Here is a 22,284-nt window from a genome sequence, read left to right on the forward strand (position 1 = left end):
GCCCATCTCTGGGTATGAGCCGAGCTCTTTATTTTAGACTGTTTTATTAATTATTATTATTTTATTAATATTATTATTAATAAGGTGAAACCAGGCTTTGCCAGTTGGGGAGGATGGAAGCTTAGAGACTAAACTCATTTAATGTGCATCTTTGGTGGGCCAGTTGGCTGGCTGTCCCCAGTACTGGTCTCAAAAGCCAGTTGCTTGTCTCTGGTCCTATCTGGGCTGGGATCTGAACTGTGCTTGCTGCAGACAGGTTTTGTTAAAGGGCTGGGGAATTCTGAGACCTCTCATGGGTAGCTGAGGGCAAAGAGCCTAAATATGTTTCAAGTTTGAGTCTTGTTGGAACGACTCACGAGGAAAGGCTGCAGGATTGGACCTCCATTCTCTAGCACCGTTTCCTTGACTGGTGTCAAGGACCTTTTCCCTCTCTGATGTCCGTCCATGTGGCTGGCTTAGTCAGAGTCCCACCATCTCTTCCAAAGGATAATTCCGATTTTTCAGATTCTTCTCCATTTGCATTTTTACCCTCTCAGGAAACGGACAACAAAAACAACTAGGACACCAAACTAATTCAGACCAAATGTCACAGGTGTAGAAATCAAGATTCATCCGCCACAAATAAAACCCTCCTATTAATTGACGGATTACCAGACAGAACAGAGGGCGGAAAAGATGGACGGCTGCCTCCCTGTGTGGGGAAAAAAAACAGGCCTGGTTTATCCCTGGTTTAACTTCAGAGATACAGCTGGCTCCTGATGTATTCAAATTTCCCTCCTTGTAAACTTCAGTGGAGATTTTTTTTTTAAATCCCTTTCTAGATGGAGGAAGAAATTGACAACTAGTTGTATTCACCACTGAAAATCCAAAACCTTCTAACCTTAACTAGAGTCTATCCCTGTCCATGCTGGTAACAAGGAGACTGTGCTAGATTCTTGCTAATAACTAGGCAAATTAGGTTGGTTATTTATGCAGCAAAACCAATGTGGGTTTAGATCCAGACTGTGTGTCCTACCCCCAGTATCAGGAGTTGGAGCTGGGAGAAGTAGGGTTTGCATCAATGATTCTAGTTTGGTCCATCTCTGGTAAACCAGAGCCCTGCTGAACTTTGAGCAAGTCTGTATGTGAATCCAAACTTTGCCTCTTAGGTCATGTCTATAAAAGGACATTCAGGAAAGTAGTTAATTCGGATTAATGAAAGGTGTGAATTTAAAGTGCATCAGTTAAACATGAATGAAGCTCAATCAAATTAATTCTGAATAAGGCCATCCACACAGAGGTTTAATGCAGTTGAACTAATCCACTTTAAAAGTTAATTCAGATTAGTTTTCCTGACTGTCCCAGTGTAGACAAATCCTCTGGGCTTGATCCATCTTCTAGTGAAGCTGATGAGAGTTGGGCTGGGTGACCTGACCACTTTGTTAGCAGTGACCACAGTTTAAACATGCTTATGGCTACAGGTTTCCATCCTGGAGCTGATGTGGGGCATCCCCTGGGAGCTCTGAAGCAGTGCTGTCTGATCTCTCCCTTCTGCACCCTACAAACAGGTCCTGAGAACACGAGGGTCTTTGGGAGTTGGGGTGGATTCCTTTGCATCTGGGCTCAGCTCGTCACATCTGGCCTGCCCCCTCCATCGATATTGGGCAAAATCGCTGTTCCCCTAATAGAATTGCTCCTGCCTGGTTTCTGCTGGTGAAGGCATTGGAGTGGCTGGGGGCGATCCCACTTTTTAAAGCAGATATCTGAATTGGTTCCTGGATCCAAAGAGCCACATATAGGATAGGTCCATGCCGGCCTTCTGCTGTCCCAGGGCAGCTGAACAGTTTGGAAGGGAAACCAGTGGAAGTAGGGGATTTAGGCAGCCACTCCGCCACCTCCTTCCCTGCAGCTAGAATGGCTCAGAACCCAGCCGCTCCCATCAGGCCTTTGATTTATGGGGCAATGAAGGCTGTAAAACTGGGTGGGGAGAGACTGCTCACTAGGTCGCCGCCTGCCACAGCCAGCCCAGCCTGCTGCAAGGTGGGGATTTCAGGAGGGGCTTGCTGGTGCTGTGCTCCAAAATTGGCTAGTCCAAGCGTCTCCTAGCCCACTGTCTCCCTGCAAGGGGGCTGCCCAGGTGAGGAACATACAGGCCTGAAATACCAAGCCAGCTGGGGTGGTGCCGTTGAACCTGGGCATAAGCTGATCCCCAGCTGGGTGGTCGTGGGGGAATTTCTGCTCCCCGGGGGAAGAGTATCCCGTAGGTAGATACAGCACAGGAGCATCTGACGGCAGACACTGCTGGAGGCGGGGTAGCAGAATAGATGGGCCTGCTGATCTGAACCACTGGGGGCAGGATGCTGGGCTGGTTGAGCATGTTGGTTTGATCCAGGGGATACCAAACTAGATGAGCATGTTTCTTTGATCCAGGAGATACCAGGCTACAGAGACTATTTGGCTTGATTCAGGGAGTGGGGATACCAGGCTAGATGGGCCACTAGTTATATCTGAAGTGGTAATGAGGTGGGGATACCGTATTGCAGGGATAGTCAATAGGTGGACCGCAGGTCAAATCCAGCCTCCGTCCAGATGCTTTTTGAATGGACCCCTGTTATTTACTTATTGTATTGTTTTGTTTGGTTATTGTCTCTGGAGTCTGGACCTTGACTAGACCTTGACCAGGAAATTTGGACCTTGACAAAAAAGAATTGACTACCTCTTTCTTATTGGATGGGTCCATTGGCCTGATCAGCGAGGCAGGGAGACTCAGATAGATGGGCTGTTGCGGATGGAGTTGGCTAGGAGATCTGGTGTGGCAGGGATACTGGGATAGATGAGCTATTGGCTAGATGTGATGTGGTCGAAAGATGGGGATGCTGTACTAGCTGGTTCCATTGGTCTGATCGGGGAGGTGGGGCCCCTGGGCTAGATAGGTCATTAGCCAGGTCCTGTGTGGGAGGAGATGAGACACCAGACCAGCTGGCTCATTGGTTCATTCCCATGTGGAGGTCCACACATAGGATACAAGGATGGAATTGGCAACAAATGACACTCCGCTGCCATGTACCTGCTCCTGGGAGGTGGCAGGAAGGTTTTGCTGACTTCCAATGTCTGATGTGGGGCATGGGAGACAGGAGAGGCTGCTGCCCAGCCCCCCATGGTCGGTTTTGGCTAGGGGAGCAGTTGGCTGCTAGTGACCCTGGGTACTGGGCTGCTTTCCTGTCATTTCCCGCCCCCCCAAGCTGTTACCATAGGAGCCCCACAGAGGAAACCATGTAGGATCCTTCGCTGCTATGAATCGACCTGGGGTGATGGTTTGTGTTTTGTACCATGTCAGGGTTCCCTCCCCACTCTGAACTCCAGGGGACAGATGTCGGGACCCACATGAAAGACCCCCCCCCCAAGTTTATATCTACGAGCTTAGGTTAAAAACTTCCCCAAGGCACAAATCCTTCCTTGTCCTTGGATGGGTACTGCTGCCAGCACTAAGTGAGTTAGACAAAAATTCAGGAAAAGGACCCCTTGGAGTTCCTGGTTCCCTATAATATCCCCCAAGTCCCTTCACCCTCTTTCCTGGGGTGGCTTGAGAATAATATACCAACCAAATAAGTAAACCAGATCCTTAAACAGAACTTTATTATAGAGGGGAAAAAAGTAAAAGAAGCACCTCTGTAAAATCAGGATGGAAGGTAACTTTACAGGGTAATCCGATTCAAAACTTTAAAGTTACAAAAAACAGGGATAAACCTCCCTCTTAGCACAGGGAAAATTCACAAGCTAAAACAAAAGATAATCTAATGCCTTTCCTTGCTTTACTTACAATTTTTGTAATCCTAGATCTTATTTCAGGCAGGGTTTTAAGAGATGGTTTTTCCTGCCCCTGGTCCCTCTCTGGCTCCAAGAGAGCCCACACAAAGAGACAAAGCAAAAACCTTCCCCCCCACAGATTTGAAAGTATCTTCTCCCCTTATTGGTCCTTTTGGTCAGGTGCCAACCAGGTTATTTGAGCTTCTTAACCCTTTACAGGTAAAGGAGGGATTTTATGCTACCCTTAGCTGAATGTTTATGACATACCATAATAAAGTTGTGTGTTTTCCATGTGCTGAGCTGTGGTCTCTATCTCTGCTGAGTTTGATACGCTTGTCGTGTCCCGCTTAAAGCACCTGTAACAAAGACGGGGCTCCAAGCACTCAAATACCGCTTGCTCCCCAAGTAACTATTGTTCTGAACCCCTCACCCGTATTGTATTTTTAGGCTGTGAGCCATGTGGGTTTGTCCCCCCGCTCCTCCCAAGGAACATCATTGACTTCAGTGCGCCTTCCTGTGTGGATCTGCAAAACTACAGTGACAATGCCAACATGCTCCAGAAGGAGGGAAAAAGGGGAGCCCTTCTATTGCATATCCTTTGGGCCTGCTGTCAGAGGAGCAGGACTGGGGCCACTAAGCCAGGGGGTCTTCTCCAACCGCCCCGCTGTCTCCAGTGCTGTCCGCACCCAGTAGTAGCCACAGGCTGCCCCACCCTCGCCCTTCATCCCCTTTCAAGAAGGGACATGTCAGATGAGCACTCAGCCTTTCCCCACAGCTATTCCACACGGTTTGTCATCTGGCAGCGGTAGGAGGGATTGCTCACCATTGCCAAACAGGTCTGGCTTCATAGCCTGGGACGAGCATGATGAAAGGGGACGCTTCACATCCAAATGTCAGCCACTGAAATACTCCTTTGCTGCCATCAGCCACGCCTGGTAAATTGACTCAAGCTACTCCCTGCAGGCTGATTGGCTTTGATGGGCTCCCATTCATGTGGGTCAGCTTCTAGGCCTTACGGCCCTTTGTCTGATGTTCTTATCCATGGTTTCAGAGTAACAGCCGTGTTAGCCTGTATTCGCAAAAAGAAAAGGAGGACTTGTGGCACCTTAGAGACTAACCAATTTATTTGAGCATGAGCTTTCGTGAGCTACAGCTCACTTCATCGGATGCATACCGTGGAAACTGCCACGGTATGCATCCGATGAAGTGAGCTGTAGCTCACAAAAGCTCATGCTCAAATAAATTGGTTAGTCTCTAAGGTGCCACAAGTACTCCTTTTCTTTTTGTTCTTATCCATGTTACCTTAGCATCCCCAGGCACTAACCAAAACTGGGATCCCGCTGCGCTGGGTCCTGTGCCGTCACATAGATGCAGTCTCTGCCCTAGAGAGCAGACAGAGGAAGGGGGGGAGGGAAACTGAGGCACAAAGGAAGGGACTAGCCCAAGGTCATACAGCAGTCAGTGGCAGAGCTGGGAACAGAGTCCAGGTTCTGTGCCCTATCCCTTTTACACCTTACTTTGGCAGAGAGCAACCTGGTCAGTTTGCCTTGGCTGTTTCCTAAAACCCTATTTAAAAAATCATCCACCAACTAGGTTTTAGCCCTAGCTGATGGTAAGAGACTCGCTTTCAGATACATCCAAGGAGTCCCAGTCAAACCCGTGACCACTTCTTGGTATGTTCTATCCCTGGCACCTGCCCTTCCTGTTTCTGCCTCCCTCAGACAGGAAGTTCAGAGACTGTTTTTTCCCTATAGGTTTGTACAGCACCACACACAATAGAACCCCAGTCATCTTAGTAGTTGTATTACAGTAACACCTAGTGGCCCCAACTGAGCTCAAGGCCCCATGGTGCTAGGCACTGTACAAACACGTAGTAGAGACAGTTCTTGCCCCAAAGAGTTTACAATCCACATAGACAAGAAGTGAGAAGCTTTATTATCCCCATTTCACAGGCAGGAAACTGAGGCACAGAACGAGAAAGTCTCAGATCCTCAAAAGTATTGAAAATCCTAACATACCTTTGAGGAGATGGGCCTAAGTGGCTGGGCCATTCTGTGTCAGAGCCCAGTACTGAACCAAGGTCTCCTGGGCCCATAGCCCTGAACAACCCTTTCTCTCAATAATCTGGATTGGGGCCTCCTATCAATGATAATCATCGTGTCTCTAGAAGAATGTCAGCCTCGCAAAGTTCAGTTTACCTTGGGCAAGTCCTGTCTGACAGCCACACAAAGTCCCTTTAGTGACCAGTCCCGCTTTTGGCACCCTCGGACCGAGACAATTTTGTGCATGGGCTGGCAAATTTTGGTGATGGTTTTGCCAGCCTGGAATAAATATTATTCTTGCTGAGCCCTAGTAACCATCTTGATTTTCATCCTGAAGGATCTCAATGTGCTTTAGACAGAGGGCTCGCTTTACATGCCACTGAAATGCAGCCACTTCTGGGGTGGAATGCTGCAGCTGGTTTAACAGCGCACAGCAACACCATACTACAATAACCAATTGAAATAGCAGGGGAGAATTTAAAGAGGTAGAATGTAATTACCCTGGGTGTAATTTGGCAAGAACAATGGGGTTACAATGCCCCACCTCCTGTAAAAATGACAACGATTAGTGAAGTCCTTTGCTTTACGTCTGCTCCAAGAGAGACAGTTCCATGCGCAGCCAGAGACAGAAGCTATTATACAATGTAATTTTGGAAACATTTTTTCCCTCTCCTAGCTGAAGATTTCCAAATGTGAATGGGGAGGAGGAAGGGGGCGTCTGCGCCTGGAACGGCCTGCCTGGGCATGGCTCAGGAATTTCCTTGCTAGATCCCACTCTTTCTACTGCTGAGTCTTCTTCCCCTCCACTCTTCAGATGGGGGCTCTGGCCAGGACAGCTGGCCTCGCCAACCCCAGCAGCTGCAGCCCAGCCAAAGCCTGGGTGACTCCCAGAGTGCCCCTAGTCCCCATAAGATTGGGGAGAGGGGTAGAAGGAAGCAGGTCACCCACCCCCAGATGCCCTTTGACCTGGCAGGTCATGGACCCCCAGGGCAGATCTGGCTGACTCCTACATCTCTCTATCAGCCCATTGCAACATTAAAGATGCTTTGGATGAATCAGGACTGACCAATATGTTGTGACCCCCAGAGAGTGCGGAGGTGGGAGCCTGGGGCCCTGTCCCTGAACTGTAGATTGCAGCCCCCCTTCCCCTCATTACCCACAAGATGGGTCTGGAGGAGACCTGAGCAGAGATTGCACCATCTCTCCCCCACACACCCCTTCCCCAAGGCAGAACCACTCGGGGATCCCACAATTGGGCCCTGCGTGGGGCTAGGCCTGCTGCATTGACCTCAAAGGGGGCCAGCAATCAGGGAGCAGCCTTGTCTCCCGCTGCAGCCCTGGCAGGCGTTTCCGGCCTAGGACGCGGAGCTGATGCCGGAGGGAACCCGAGCCTGGCAGAACTGGTCCGCAAGCAGGGGACCCTGGGATGAAGCAACAAGAGCACGTGCAGGGAGTCGGCCAAGGAGCAAGTGACTCCAACTCTCCGGGGAGTGTCTCTCACTTTCTCCACCCTCTCTCCTCCTCGCCCTCTTGTTTGTCATCCTCTGGCCACTTTCCTGCCTTCCCTGGGCCCCGGTCAGGCCTGCAGTAGGAGGGCGCCGTTCCCATCCGGTCTCCAAGCGGACCTGGGAGGGATTTCACACAGAGTGTGTGTTACGAAGCAGGTGTCAGCCGGCTAGGAGGCGGGCGTGACAAGCGAGTGTAACTTGCACGCACTGATCTGGGGCGTGCATGACGCGTGCGACCGACCCCGGAGAGGTGTGCGGGGGAGCGAAAGGGGTGAGACAGGAAAAGCGAATGACACAAGGGAGTAAGAGAAAACAGGTCTCTCTGGCAGGTGCAACTGCCCTGACCTCGCAAAGGCAAAAGGAGGAGTTGATTGGAAAACAGATTTAAGCTAAGAGGGACCATCCCTGCCCTGTTAGCTGGGGACCCCCATTCAGTCCATGAGGGTGTTAGCTACGGGACCCCATTCAGTCCTAAACGGGGGTATTAGCTGGGGGACCCCCATTCAGTCCATGAGGGTGTTAGCTAGGGGACCCCATTCATTTCCCAAAGGGGGTGTTAGCTCGGGGACCCCCATTCAGTCCATGAGGGTGTTAGGTAGGGGTCCCCCCGTATTCAGTCCATGGGGGGGGTGTTAGGGGAATCCCAGCCAGTCCGTAGCCTGGGTTCCTCCGGAGCCGCGGGAGCGCCTGATCCGGGCCAGGAGGAGCAGGGCTGGCTCGGGTGCAAGGGCGCCTCCTAGCGGTGCGGTTAGCTCCAGCTCCGGGCCGGCCCAGCCCGGGGTGACGCCTGGTGTGTCCCTGGGTCAAGTCGCGCACGCGGAGAGCAGGAAACGGCGCTGCTCCCCCCAGCTCCCAGGGCCGGTGCTCAGCCCAGCTCCGCCCCGCTCCTGCCTTAGCAGCCTCCGGCCACAGGGCGCCGCCGCTGCCAGCTCCGAGCCGCGGAAGGTCCCGGCGGCGGGGGGCGCAGACCCCGGAGCGGAGGCAGGCTGGACAGGTGCGGAGACCCCCGTCCCAGGCCCGTGCAATGTAGGGGAGGGGGTGCGGGGAGACCCCCACCAGGCCCGTGCAATGCGGGCATGGGGGAGGGGGTGCGGGGAGACCCCCACAGGCCCGTGCAATGCGGGCGTGGGGGAGGGGGTGCGGGGAGACCCCCACAGGCCCGTGCAATGCGGGCATGGGGGAGGGGGTGCGGGGAGACCCCCACAGGCCCGTGCAATGCGGGCGTGGGGGAGGGGGTGCGGGGAGAACCCCCCCCAGGCCCGTGCAATGTGGGGGAGGGGGTGCGGGGAGACCCCCCCCAGGCCCGTGTAATGTGGGGGAGGGGGTGCGGGGAGAACCCCCCCCAGGCCCGTGCAATGTGGGCATGGGGGAGACCTCTAGGCCTGTCACCGTGCAATGTTGTGGGAGGTGCGGGGCGACCCCTAGGCCCGTGCAATTCGGGGCTGGGGGTCGGGAGTAAGAGAGAAAAGAAGCGGGGGGGAGGGCTGCGGAGAGGGAGATACGGCTGAGCCGTGGGCATGCTGTGGCCAGTGGGCCCTGCTGTCCCTGGGCTTGGGTCTGGGTGGAGGGGGGTGCATCTCTGCTCTGACAGTTTAATCTCAAATGTTTTTAATCCCAGTCAAAATAGCCTTTGTTTTTTGGTCCCGGCTGGCCTGGATTCAGCCAGTCTGCCTGAGGGCCTCTCCCCTCCAGCCCCTGTTGGCAAAGGGCGGCCGGGGGGCAGCAGGGCTGTAATGGGGGTAGCTCCACGCAGGGGATCAAATCCCCTTTCGCAGCTGAGCGGGGGACAAGCTCGCTCGTCCGCAGGCCTGTTGGGCTGAGCTCCTAGGCCGAGCTCCTGGGCCCCCCGTCACTGGGAGCTGGGATGTTTTGTGCCTCCCTCACATCTGCAGCAGGGACCCCGAACCTTCCTTCTAATCCTCAGCCCGTGTTTCCTTTCCAGAGCTGTGGAGGAATAAGCTGCCCAGGCCTCTCCGCTGGGTTCAGCTCCTCTGACCACAGGAGCCCCGGGCCCTAGGTCCCGGAGGGGGGTGTTGGCCGGACTCGGTGTCCAGTTGCGAGTGAGTTCCGCAGCTGGGGGTGTCTACAGTCGGATGTTGTGGCACCCGTGGGGCTGGAGGGGGGTGACCCAGCTCATGGGGACATGACGTCATCCGGGGCAGGAGAAGTCCCCAGCCGCCCTGAGCGTGGCTGGCCTGTTCACGGGCGCTCACCCGCCCTGGGCCAGCGCATCACGGCTTAATTGTTGGCCGCAGCGGGTGGCTTTGGAATCAGTGCGAGGCGGCTGGGTGGGTGAACAGGGTAGGGGGATGCCCTGGGACTCCTCTGTGACAGGTGCTGATGGCTCCCAGCTGCTGGCCTGCTCCAGCGCGGGGCAGGGAGACCCACTTGAGAAATGGCTGAGACGGGGTGACCCCGACTCACCTTGTCTCTTCCTCTTCCTAGCTAGGATGGCCGAGCAGGACCGCCCTGCGCCCTCCTCCTGCGACTGCTTCGTCGCCCTCCCTCCCGCCACCGCCTCCCGGGCCGTGATCTTTGGCAAAAATTCAGACCGGCCTAGAGATGAGGTCCAGGAAGTCGTCTATCTCCCTGCTGCAACCTATGCCAGGGGGGCAAAGCTCAAGGTGAGAGGACCATGTGCCGGAGTTGGGGGCAGAGTTTGGGACCCAGTTTTGGGTGGAAAAGACGGGGATCTGAGCCCCTGTATTAAGGAGAGGGAGTCTCCTTTCTTGAAGGTCCACAACCCAGTCGTCTGTGCTTTCTTCCCCCTGCCCTGCTTCTAGTGTACGTACATAGAGGTCGAGCAGGCAGAGAGGACCCATGCGGTGATCCTGAGCCGCCCCGCCTGGCTGTGGGGCGCTGAGATGGGAGCCAATGAGCACGGCGTCTGCATTGGGAATGAAGGGGTGTGGACCAAGGAGCCTGTTGGGGAGGAGGAGGCCCTGCTGGGCATGGACTTGGTCAGGTGAGAGTTGCCGGGCGGGCGTGGGAGACGGGTGCTATGTCGTGTCGCCGCCCCCCTGATCAGCTGGACGTGTTGAGTCCAACCCCCTCTGTTGGGCTGTGATCTGATATTTTGAGCTGCCCGGCTCAGTCCTGGGGCAGCTGCCTGCTGCCCACGCTTGTTTGCCTCCCTCTCACACCCCCGCAATTCTCTGGATGTGCTGGGGGGATCCTCTGGGCTTGTGCCTGGAGAGGGGCAGAGCGCAGATCCATGGCTCCCCCCCCAAACCCCCTCTTCAAAGCTGCTCTGTTTGCCGCAGGCTGGGTTTGGAGCGGGGCAGCTCGGCTCACGAAGCCCTGCAGGCCATCACGGCTTTGCTGGAGTGCTACGGCCAGGGCGGCAGCTGCAAGGAGGAGCCGACCCCTTTCATTTATCACAACACCTTCCTGCTGGCGGACCGGAGCGAAGCCTGGGTGCTGGAGACAGCCGGCCGGTACTGGGCAGCCCAGAGGATCCGAGGTGAGCAATGTGAATACCCGGGGAGGCAGAAGTCCTGGATATACTGGAAGTGGGGCGTCAGGGAGCTCTGTTCCTGCAGTCCCAGCTTGTCCCAGCAGGAGGTGCTGTGGGGGAGCTGCTAGTCCAGCCTCAGCAGGGATAGTGTTTGCACAGGGATGGATGGAAGAAAAGTTCTACTGGGAGACGATCTGGGGTATAGGGGCCTGGACAGCTCAGATAAATGTGGGGCCTTTCACCTCTTGCCGATCAGTCCTAGTCCAGCTGAGGCTGCTGGTTACCAAACTTTGTTCCTATCTGCAGCTGCTTTGGCGGCCTGTGTGATGAGTTTGGTGGGTCTCAACCCAGTTCGCCTCACAGCCACCTCCAGCCCACTTGTTTGTGATGCCAGCAAAAAGGCCAAGGATTGAGCGGGCCGTGGCGGCGACGTGACTCTTGTTTTATTCTCACGCCTCGAGAGGTGTCTCTCTGGGTCGGGGGGTTTCCTGGATGGTTGCCCTACTCCTGCCTGTTCTGATGGGTGGATAGAGGTGTCAGGTCTTGGGAAGGGCCCTGGGCTGGGAGCCCTCATGGCTACTGTCCCACCAGTATAGCTCCCTCTTCACCAAAGCCACATCTTGTTGCAGAAGGGACCCGGAATATCTCCAACCAGCTGAGCATCGGCACGGATATCACCGCCGAGCATGCGGGGCTGAGGCGCCATGCCCAGAGCCAGGGCTGGTGGAGCGGGGACGGGGAGTTCAGCTTCAGCAAGGTCTTCTCTCTGACCCACCAGCCCGTGCGGATGGAGGCGGCCAAGGCCCGGTTCTGCGCTGGCAAGGAGCTGCTGCAGCAGCATGCAGGTGGGTGCGGGGGGTGGGGCTGTGCCAACATGGTGCCTCAACCCGGTACCATCCACGGGAAGGATCGAAGCCGGTCTCCTGGTGCTCAGTGTCTCCCTGCCCAATGGGATGGGAGCAGCTGGTTGGCAGCGGAAGCACCTAGCAATCAGGAGAGGCAGGGTCCTGGGTCATCCAGACTCTGGGTCATCCAGCAACCACTTGGTGTCATCTCATTGGCCACAAATATGGTGACCTGACCTGCTGCTGGTTGATGGGAAGCATGAACCACCCAGTGGTTACTTGCCCATTGATCTTCCATCTCTTCCCCCCTGGTGTTGCTAGGCCGCATCACGGTGGAGACCATCATGGACATCCTGCGGGACAAGGCCAGTGGGATCTGCGTGGACTCGGAGGGCTTCTGCACCACGGGGAGCATGGTGTCCATCCTCCCTCAGGACCCCGCCTTGCCCTGCGTGCATTTCTTCACAGCCACGCCCGACCCCTCCAGGTTAGTACCAGTGCTGCCCAAGGGGCCTGCTGTGCTTGGAAAGCCCCTGGCTCCGGGCTGTCGGAGGAGGCTGGGAGAAGACAGTGTGTGAAAATTAAACAGACCCGTTGTGTCTAAGGTGCTGAGGGTTCTCAACCATCAGCAACTTCCCCGAGGATGCTTGGCCCGTGGCAGGATCGGGCCCTCTGTTTGCACATTAACGTCATGAGAGCCTTTGAACCAGGAGCCCTTTCCATCCTGTTTAGCCCTTTGCCCGGCAGCAACGAAACCGTCTGCTGAGTGCCCGTTGCAGATGTCCGAGGGGGATCCCGGGCGGAGACTGACCTGGGATTGTTTCAATGAGAAGCCAGGGCTCCACCCTAAGAGTGCTCAGTGCATGGGAAGTCACTGGGAGCTCAGGGATAGAGACTTAAATGGGGAACCCGACAGCGTCCCAGCCGAGTCATCTACGCTACCCTACTAGCATCCGGCCCCATTGCCCCGGGGCGCCCCCAGCTCAGCTGCAGAGCAGACTTTTGGCTCAACCCTGGCAGTGCTACTGTCCTGCTGTTCACTTCCCCTGTGGGCATGAGCTGCTCAGGAGGCAGATCCCTGGCAACCTCTGCCCGAAACCCACTTTGCCGGGGAACGTCTCAGCAAGGATGTTGTGGGGCTGCAGAGACACCCCTAACAGTCTCTGCTCCCGTCTCCTGCCCGGGCAGGTCCGTATTCAAGCCCTTCATCTTCGTCGCCAACGTGACTCCAGTCCTAAAGGCAATGTCTCCGAGCTTTGGTGACAAGGACCCCGTCCAGAAGGTCCCTCGATTCCAGAGCAGAGTTGATCGGAGACATGAGCTCTACCAGGCACATCAGGCAGCACTGGGTCTCGTGGAGACTAGCCAGGTAACTGAGTGCCCTGGGCTCGTACCCTGGGGTTCTGCTTCCCTCTCAAATGCTGAGCGAGGCTCCTGATGGCCTCGCCTGGTGCTAACTGCCCATCACCCCAGCCCTGGGAGGGTTCTCTCTTGGGAGCCAGTTGGGCTGCAGAGCTCCCAGCAGTACAGTGGGAGGACTGGGGTTGGGTTGTCTGAGATCAGCAGGGTGTTTCTGGGAGGTGGAGTGGATGGAATTAGACTTTGGACTCACTCAGGATCTACACCATCCCCATGAGCAGTGGCTTAGGCTGTATGTGTCTCTTACATCTCTCTCTTCTCCACTGACCCTGTCCAACAGGAGCAAGGCCAGAAGCTCCAGCAAACCATGCAGGATCTGGAGAGGCAGGGCCTGGAGGCCATGAAGGAAATCCTGGCCGGCGGTATCACTCTTGACCCAGAGGAGCTGGCTGACCTCTTGTTTGACTGTGTGGACACAGAAATCAAGTTCTACAAATAAGCCCGAGGCAGGTGGGTTTCAGGGTGGGTGGGTAGGGGAAGGAGAAAGATGCTGCAGAGTTCATAGATTGTGGGCTGCACCCCTCTGGGCTCTATTCGGGGGACCCCTCTATTTTGCCTGGTGCTCCCTGACTGCAGGTCCATTTTGGGGTATTGTCTGCACTGGCTCCCCCCTTGCCTCTGTGCTCATTAACATCCCTGTCCTAGACAGAGCCGCTCTGGGCTGTGGCCTGGAATGAAATGGAGCAAAGGCTCATGGGAAACAGTGTGGCATTGCCCCATGGCCCAGTATCCACGTGAAAGGCACAACGTTGTGGTCTAATACCTGTCCCTAAGGGCAGGGTCTGTGTGCCATGGGCTGGGAGAGTGTCAGCCTGGAACAGCTCCATTTATTTATGGGATCGGGGAAGCACGTCACAGAGGGGTTACATTGATCAGTCACTGGGATCTCGATGGTCTCCTCTTGGGAACCTGAAGCTCCTTCATCCTTAACAGAGATATATGGCCAGTAGAGACTACAGGGTCCACCATGCAACAGAACTGGGTTGCTCAAAGCAAGGCAGAGCATTGCATTCTGGGACTTGGGGTCTTCTTATGCTCATAAAAAGGAGAATAGGTGTGGCTGAGCCATGGTCACCTTGCGGCCACCCCCAGCCGCTGATGAAAGGACACCCTTCCTCTTGGTTTGTTTCAGAGCCTTGCCTGGCCTACCCTGTCTGGAGGTTGCTTGCTTCTCTCCCCTGCTTTCCTTTCAGCATGGAGCATTTCAAAGGAACAGGAGAACCTTAATTCCTGCTGCTGCTGCCCCATCTGCTCCAATCCTGATTCTTAACCTCACATCCGATCGCTGCCATTCTCTCCGGCTGCGTTAACTGGACTGGAAGTGGCTTTGCACCACCGGGATTATTGCTCTGGCATGGTGCCCTTTCTGGACCCTCCGCCTGGCATTTCCCAGCCTGTAGCTGTGGACAGCCCTCCCCTGGAATGGGCGCCTGCCACTCCTTTCAACTTGCATGAGTTGTCACTCCCATGAAGAGTCCGGAGCTTCAGTAGCTTGAACAGGCCAGCTGTCCTGAGCCAGACTCCGTGGGACTGGGAAGGGGAGAGCCTCAGCTAGCTAGATGGAGCTGAATGTGGTGGCTGGGTTAACAGGGCCCACCTTGCTTCTTCCTAAGAGGAAACACTGCCTAATGGTTAGAGCATAGGACAGCTGGGTTCTCTCAGACTCACCTAGGGACCTCGTTCGGGTCACTTTCCCCTTCCGTAGCAGGGGGATGATCCCCACCTATCTGGCCTGTACAGAGCTGGGATGCTGTGCAGGGCTAACCCCACCCCCGCCAGGGAGCGCAGGACAGAAGCCCACAGGCAGACAGACTGAGGTGAAATAAAGAGGTTTTACATTTCAATCGCAAACGCCACTGTGCTGTTTTGTCGGGGCCGGCGCGGTCAGTCCCCCGTGCGCCTTTGCAGCGGGGGCTGGCTGGGCATCAGTCATTTCTTTGTTGCTCTGGCTGCAGTTTTAACCGTGGTGGAAGCTTCCCCTTTCAGGGGCTTGAGGCGGGCCCTGCTCCCGTGCTTGCTCTGCCCGCCAGTGCGTGGGGTGCCAGACCTCGTAGAGTCTCCTGACTTGGGTTTGGGGTGCGGCTCAAGCAGCCCAGGGGCTGGCGATCTCCCTCCTGCAGCTCCCTCCTCCGCTGGGCTAGGTGCCAGGCGGCCCTCCCGGCTTCCTGGGCACAGATGTCCTGGTGGCTGCATCAGTCTCTGGCGCTCTGTGAGCTCCTCCAGCCGGGCCTGGTGTTCACTCAGCGCCTCCTGTCTCCTCCTCTGTGAGCGGCCAGCCAGCTCCTGGTGGAGACCCATAAAGAACTCTGCGCAGGGGAGAGGGGGAAAAGTTAGAGCAAATCCCCCTCTGCAGCCAGCAGACCAGCATGTGGGGCAGGCTCATTAAACTGGCTCCTGTCTGTTACGGCACAGCATGCCCCTGGTGGTGACAGGGGACCATGGTGTGTCTAGCCCTCAGCTAGGATCCTGCAAAGTGCTGCAGAGCGGAGGGGTTTTCCCCATCTTTGGAAGGTGAGGACTGTCAGATCAGCCCCTTTCACCAGCACCGATATTCACGCACACAGCCCAACCCTGTTGTCATGTCTGTGCAAATCCAGGGGCAGGTGACTTCATCTGGATTTACCCATGTGTACCAAGAGCAGAATCCGGTCATGGCTGACAGCAGCAGCTTGATCACCTTTGTCTGCACAGAAAGGACCAGTCAGCTCAGGGACATCATCATCTTCCTCAGAGTCACTGTCATCAGAAGCTCCCTCCTCTTCCTCCTCCTCCGTTGGGTCAGGGTCCCTCCAGCTGGGGATAAGCTGGGTGTCCAACTTCATGAGATGGGGCAAGGCCCCGAGCAACAACTCTCTGGAAAGGCCAAAACAATATTGTGCCTTCCATCCCTGAGGATCCCACAGTGCTTTGACCACACCCACACACTGGCTCATGCGAAGCGTTGCTGCAATGCAGCTACCTCTGGGGTGGAACACAGCAGCGAACAGGGATAACTCCATATAACAGGTTTGGGCAGAAAGTGACCATTCTGCTATCCAGTTGAAATTGCAGATGGGGGAAGAATTGAGGGAGGCCAAAGGGAATGACTCAAGTTGGCATTTAGGGAGGACACCCGTTTAACATCCTGGGCTCCTGCAAAATAGGCCGTGGGGTCTTTAGTGACCTGGAGAGGGTAAGATGGAGATATAGCCCCACCCCCGCACCACCATGAGGCACTGGGTCAGAACTCACAGGGGAAATAATGTGCCACCACTGGGTGCGGGGGAGCCTTTAAAGATCTCAACTTGCTGGAAGGCAGAGCAGCAGACGAGTGCAGGTGGTGCAAACCAAACAAAAGAGAGGAGGGTTAACTCAGACAAGCATAACCCGGGGCTGTAAATATAAATGCCGGGCAGGGTGAGGCCAGGGTCAAACGACCTCAGAGCCCAGGGCAGGAAGAGACTATTTGCATTTTGATAGAAACACAAAAATCACACAACAATAAGCCAACAGAAAACAACTCATGGAAGCTCGCCAACTGTCACCACTCAATCCCTGGGCTTGTTCACTATCTCCCTTGCCCCTACATCTCGGTATAGGGGGAGCCCTTTGGGGGCACAGTCTTGCCCTCAACTCGGGGCACAGTGGCCCACATGCTCCAAGGTATTTAGGCTCCAGACTTCCACTGATTTCAGTGGCAGTTGAGCCTAAATAGCTTAGTGGATCTGGGCCTATCTAAATAACCCCACTCCTTGTGATGCTTAAGTGTATCCTTAGAGGGTCTCCCGTTGAAGGTATACAGCTAGCCTGACCCTGTTTAGCAATCCCCAGCTTGCACTGGAGACCGTTATATAAGAGAAGCAGGATTAGGTGCTTGGGTCCAGATCCTCAAAGGTATTTAGATGCCTAACTCCCACTGGGGTTATCTTTGAGGAGCTGGGCTTTAGTTCTCACCCATGAGACTCAAAGGAGGGGAGATTTCGCACACTCGCTCTCACCTGTAGCCATTTTGGCTGGTGCATCTGTTTCCTGAAAAGTTCAGGATGCGGAGGCTCCAGGGCAGCTCATCTGCACAGACCAAAGGGAAGAAAGAAGGTGAGGTAGCAAATCTGAGCTCTAGCTGCTAAGTAAGTGGATGAGCTGTTAGGTTGCAGGTCCAATGAAACCCTCCACCCCTCTCTGCTCTGGAGCTCTCTGAAGCCTCACAATACCCCTTGGAGGTAGGGGAATATCAATCCCCTTTCACCACGGGGGAAACTGGGGCACAGCGGTGACTTTCTCAAAAATCACACAGCCATTGTGTGATAGAACCCAGGAGTCCTGATTCCCAGTATCCTGCTACTACATTGTTAAGCTTTAAAAACCCAGGTTCCCTTGCTCAGTTCTCCCTGCCACAAACTAGAGGCCAATCTGCACGTGCTTTTCCCACATCGGTGCATATTACTAGAGGCCTGCTTAGGACAGAAGAGATACATTGTAGGAGAGCATTTCTGCCCAGAGAGTGTTTCATTCCACACTTTACCCTGGGAACACCCCGATGGATTTGTCATTAATCTGCGTGTAGCTTTGTTTTTGAAAAGCGGAGCGCATGGGAAATGGCTACTGTGCCTAAGAGTTAGACAGCCACACTACCGGCCATGGCCGTCTCTTATCCGCTTCCTGCCCAAATGAAACTGAAAAGAAACTTTAAGCTCGCTCTGATTCAGCAAAGTACGTGCTCAGGTTCGTTGAAGTCAATGGGACTGAAAAACACATGCGTTGGTGCTCTGCTGAGTCAGAGCTTTAACAGGACACAAAATGTAAACGAGGCCCTGGAGTTCATGGGAAAATGTGACGGCCTATTGGGCTGTAGCTTAGAAACCCGGCCAAGGTTAGTCGATGTCATAGGACTGTTGGAACGTGATGTGGCATGTAAGCTGGATTCACAACAGCATAAAGAATTCCTTCCCTCGAACACACACTTCTTGCTTTTTAAAGAAGCTGCTCTTTTGGCAGGAGACACACGTGCGGCATGTGCTATTCCCATGTCGGTGCGGTATCTCCGCTCGTGGTGTTGCCATGTGTGGTCGTAGTTTATTCCTGCTTTGGCATCCTTGGCTGGACAAGGCTAGGGACGTGCCCAGTTATCAATAACGGCAACATTCCACGAGGGGTCCACCCTCGAAGCGTGTTAAGAGCAATGAGGAATAAGCAGGAGGAGGCACGGAAGAGCAGCCAACTGCGTGTGTCTGAGCCTGTCCAACGGAGGCTGCTGCCTGCACCGCTCCTACCAGGGTCCAGTGTCTCGATCCGGTTCTGCGACAGGTCCAGGAACTGCAGGTCCTGGAGGTCCTGGAGGTTCTCCACTGCACGGATGCGGTTTCCAGCCAGCGAGAGGAACCTGCAGGGCGGGAGGAGTGGGGGTGGAAGAAGCTGTGTCAGTGAATGCAAAGGGGAACCACAGAGGCTGGGGACTTCCGCAGCGGGGACTATATCTGATCAAACCTGCATTGTGCTCTTGTGCGAAGCGAGATGGAGCTTGTGCTGATCTCAAAGGACCTGCTCCAATTCCTGCTGAAGTCAATGGCAAAACTGCCATTGCCTTCGGTGGGAATGAAAGGAGGTCAAAGGGCAGATACAGTCGTGTCTCTAAAGCAGAAGCATTTAGTTGGGATGCGTGCCTGAAAAGTTAAAACCAAAGGTCAAAGTCCTGTGTGCCACAGAACCGGGGCCAAGTTCTTAGGGTTAAACTGCCATGAGGCTGCTGATGTCACTAACTACACCCAATCCTCACTCCTCCCTGAGGAAAAGCCGGTGTTTTCCTCTGATTGCCGTGCCTGCGTTTGGGAAATTCACCCCCCACTAAAACTGCAGTGCAACAGCTGCTGTTTATACACGCTCTCTGTACAGCTAATCATGTCATTAAGAGCCCTACTTACCGGAGGTTGGGAAGGCAGCTGAGATTCTCAATGGTCTCAATTTGGTTCTGAAAAATGAAAGGATTTCTTGACTAAATGAAGACGAACAATGGCACTTCATATGTTCACAGTGCTGAACAAATATTAACTAGCCCTCGGGGCTTCCCGGGCAGTTAGCTGGGCAAGTATTATTTTACAGATGAGGGAAACTGAGGTAGCGAGAGACTTGTCCAAGGTCACAAAACAAATAAGGGGCAAGGCTGAGATTATAACGCAGAACTCCCCAAGTCTTAGTCCTGCGCTGGCTGTTCCACAGGGAACAGTTCCAAAAGGATCTCAGATTTATAAGGGTCAGGGGTTGGGGGAATAGAAAGGAAAGAATAACTTGCCAAAAAATCAGACCATGGGAGCAGACTCTCCAGTCAGGACGATAAGGTGTGAAACACACATGTGGGGTGGCCGAGTGTTAATCAGGTTAGATTTGCCCAGCTTCCCAAACAAGGAACCTTTACATAGGGATCACTCAGCTCCTGCAAGCCTTTACGAACATGTGCGGCTTTCCTCAGGGAGGTAGCTCAGCTGAGTTCCATAAGACACGTGGAAGAGTTTCAGGTGCAGATTTGCAGGATCAGAGTCTAAGGGTATGTCTACACCTAAACGGCCACAGCAGCACAGCAGCTGATCGTTGTAGTGTTTCAGTGTAGATACTCCCACGCTCCACCTCCCCGAGAGGAAGCTAGGTTGATAGAAGAATTCTTCCGTCGACCTAGCACTGTCTACACCAGGGATTAGGTTGGCATAGCTACATCTCACAAGGGGTTGATTTCTCGCAGCTCTGAGAGACGAAGCTATAGCGATGTAAGTTACCAGTGCAAACCAGCCCCAAGACCCCAATCCTGCAATCAGAGCTGCACAAATGGACCCCAAAATCAATGGGCTCTGTAACGGGGCAGCATGCAGGGATCCCATTGCAGGTATGGGGCCTGTACATGTACATGACCTTAGCCAGATTTGCCAGATGGCTGAAGGCAGAGCACCACTCTGTTATTTATTAATCCAAAGGGAGCTCTTTTAAAGGTCAAAGACTGTAAGATTTTTAAAAGCTGAAATGTTCTTATTATCAGTGTAACTTAGATGGTTAAATTCCTGATTCTTCTTCCGTAGTTTAGATCATCAAGAGCAAAAGAATTAAAGATCAGATTTGCTTTTCGTTGGTTTTAAGTCATTTGTTTATTTTTTGTGATCACTTGTCTCTCAGAGTGGAAGGCCCCTAGTCATTGTGACTTTTGTTAATTGTGTCTGTCTGGATGTATTCACTTCTGGCTTTCAAGCCCTGACACAAGGCTGTGATGGTTAGGTGGCCGTTGCTATAGGGAAATGTTTAAATCAAAACACAAAACCGTGTTCAGTGATTTTTTTTAAATATTTCATAAACTTTTCTATTAATAGTACATATTTAAAAAAATAAAGTCTGGGCCTAACACACTTGCCATTGTCTCTGTTCTCACCCTCGGGGTGTCCCTCCCCAACACACAGCATTCTCGAGCAATTGCTTGCCAAAGGAAAGAGTCTGATCTTATTTCAAAGCCAAACTATGTTCTTGCTTACAGTGGAATTTACTGTGATGTGCAAAGAGAGTTTGGCTGCTGTGAAAAACCAGAGCTGATCTCCAGGGGGTGCTTTCTCCCAGCCTGAGAGACAGATCAGGTTAAAGAGCATGCTAAGTGCTTTACCTGTTGCAGGTAGAGACTGCGGACCTCTCTCAGACCCTGCAGGTTGCTGATAGCGCAAATGTTCTCCCTGTCCAAGCGGATGGTGAGCAGAGACGCCAAGGCCTTGGATCTATGGAGAAAGGCGTTCAGAACAATTCTGTATAGCCAAATTGCGGGTGTTGCTGGACTCCAAGAGCAAAGGCGATCCTTCTGAGAGCTCCTTCACAATGAAGGATCGCAGACTGCTGGGAGAGCAATGTTCAGTTCCCTGTAATAAAGCTACAACTTTATTTTAACCTGCTGGGTCGTGGCAGGAGCATAGCAACCGGATGCGCTTAGTAATTAGGGTGATCTCCCATTACTGTGTGTGTCTCAAGTCACTACCTCCGTGCCTCTGTTTCCCCATCTGTAAAATGGGGATAATAATGCTGACATCCTTTGAAAAATCCTTTGCAACCTACTGATGAAAAGTGCTATGTAAAAGCTAGGGAGTATCATTCCATCTCCCTTCCCATCTGCTAGGTTCTAGGGTGCCCACCCATCCCCCATTCCAAGGGACTTCCCTTCTTTGATCCCTCACATCCCATTTCAGCAGCGATCAGACACTCACATGCTCTCTGGGGTCTCTTTTTCTGCGGGGTAGGACAGGTTCCTCCGGGCGATGAGAGAGTTGGTGATGCTCCTCCCTTCCCCTGCCGGGCTCTGCTGAAGGTCTGGAAGCAAACACAGGGATCCACATTCCCTTGGGGTCCCTGATCCTGCTCTCAGCAATGTCAATTGGAGTTTGGCCTTGGACTGCATTGGGAGCAGCCCTTGGTTAAACACGGTGAAAAACTCCTGACCGTGCTATATATGGCGGGGGGGGTCCACCCTGACACCCCCCCATCTGCACCCCTGCATGCAACCTTCTCTCACCCACAGCCCCTCCAGGGCAACGGTGCTCTGCTGCAGTGGGAGATCCCATTGCACGGGCCACTCACCCCTGGGCCTGGCCTCTGGTGGGTTCGCCAGCCTGAAGAGGGAGGGGACACGTGGCCCCTGTACCCCAGTCCCCACCTCAGCAGGCCACAGTCATAGAAATGGGGATGGGGAGGGGAGGCGCTGCTCAGGGTCACTCTGCCGCTCTGTGTGACAGCAGGGCTGTGGGGACAGGGCCCGAGACAGGAGCCACCAGGAAGGGGCTGGGGAGTAGAGCCTGGCCTGGGGGGGATCCCGGGAAGGGGCAGGGGGGGCAGAGCCTGGGCCGGGGGGGGATCCCCGGGAAGGGGCGGGGGGGGGGCAGAGCCTGGGCCGGGGGGGGATCCCGGGAAGGGGCGGGGGGGGCAGAGCCTGGGCCGGGGGGGATCCCCGGGAAGGGGCGGGGGGGCAGAGCCTGGGCTGGGGGGGGGATCCCGGGAAGGGGCGGGGGGGGCAGAGCCTGGGCCGGGGGGATCCCGGGAAGGGGCGGGGGGGGCAGAGCCTGGGCCGGGGGGGGATCCCGGGAAGGGGCGGGGGGGGCAGAGCCTGGGCCGGGGGGGGATCCCGGGAAGGGGCGGGGGGGGCAGAGCCTGGGCCGGGGGGGGATCCCGGGAAGGGGCGGGGGGGCAGAGCCTGGCCTGGGGGGGATCCCGGGAAGGGGCAGGGGGGGCAGAGCCTGGGC

At 54.6% G+C, this 22,284-nt stretch overlaps 2 protein-coding genes across 6 annotated transcripts; one reads left to right on the plus strand and one right to left on the minus strand.

Moving 5' to 3' along the window:
• Nucleotides 1-8,150: 8,150 nt before the first annotated feature.
• SCRN2 (secernin 2) lies at nt 8,151-14,901 on the plus strand. Of its 5 annotated transcripts, XM_084616057.1 has the most exons (10): nt 8,152-8,330; nt 9,279-9,396; nt 9,782-9,960; nt 10,120-10,301; nt 10,600-10,799; nt 11,423-11,638; nt 11,960-12,125; nt 12,827-13,007; nt 13,338-13,507; nt 14,190-14,901. In XM_084616057.1, the coding sequence occupies exons 3-9, from the start codon at nt 9,787-9,789 to the stop codon at nt 13,494-13,496; spliced, it is 1,278 nt and encodes a 425-aa protein (XP_084472183.1). In that variant the 5' UTR covers nt 8,152-8,330; nt 9,279-9,396; nt 9,782-9,786; the 3' UTR covers nt 13,497-13,507; nt 14,190-14,901. The 5 variants fall into 5 exon arrangements, with proteins under 5 accessions (XP_084472186.1, XP_084472185.1, XP_084472183.1 ...); XM_084616060.1 differs by lacking the exon at nt 9,279-9,396 and having other exon boundaries at nt 8,151-8,330; nt 14,251-14,901; XM_084616059.1 differs by lacking the exon at nt 9,279-9,396 and having other exon boundaries at nt 8,151-8,330; nt 13,338-13,503.
• LRRC46 (leucine rich repeat containing 46) lies at nt 14,871-21,863 on the minus strand. The gene is made up of 8 exons (XM_084616061.1): nt 21,561-21,863; nt 21,256-21,358; nt 20,667-20,775; nt 18,955-19,001; nt 18,307-18,416; nt 17,035-17,104; nt 15,735-15,910; nt 14,871-15,363 (listed from the first exon to the last, which is right to left on the minus strand). Exons 1-8 carry the CDS (start codon nt 21,607-21,609, stop codon nt 14,987-14,989), a joined length of 1,041 nt encoding a protein of 346 aa, XP_084472187.1. The 5' UTR covers nt 21,610-21,863; the 3' UTR covers nt 14,871-14,986.
• Between the last annotated feature and the right edge of the window lie 421 nt (nt 21,864-22,284).

Source organism: Lepidochelys olivacea (genome assembly GCF_965140295.1).
Source record: "Lepidochelys olivacea isolate rLepOli2 genome assembly, chromosome: 27".
NCBI classification, from domain to species: domain Eukaryota; kingdom Metazoa; phylum Chordata; order Testudines; family Cheloniidae; genus Lepidochelys; species Lepidochelys olivacea.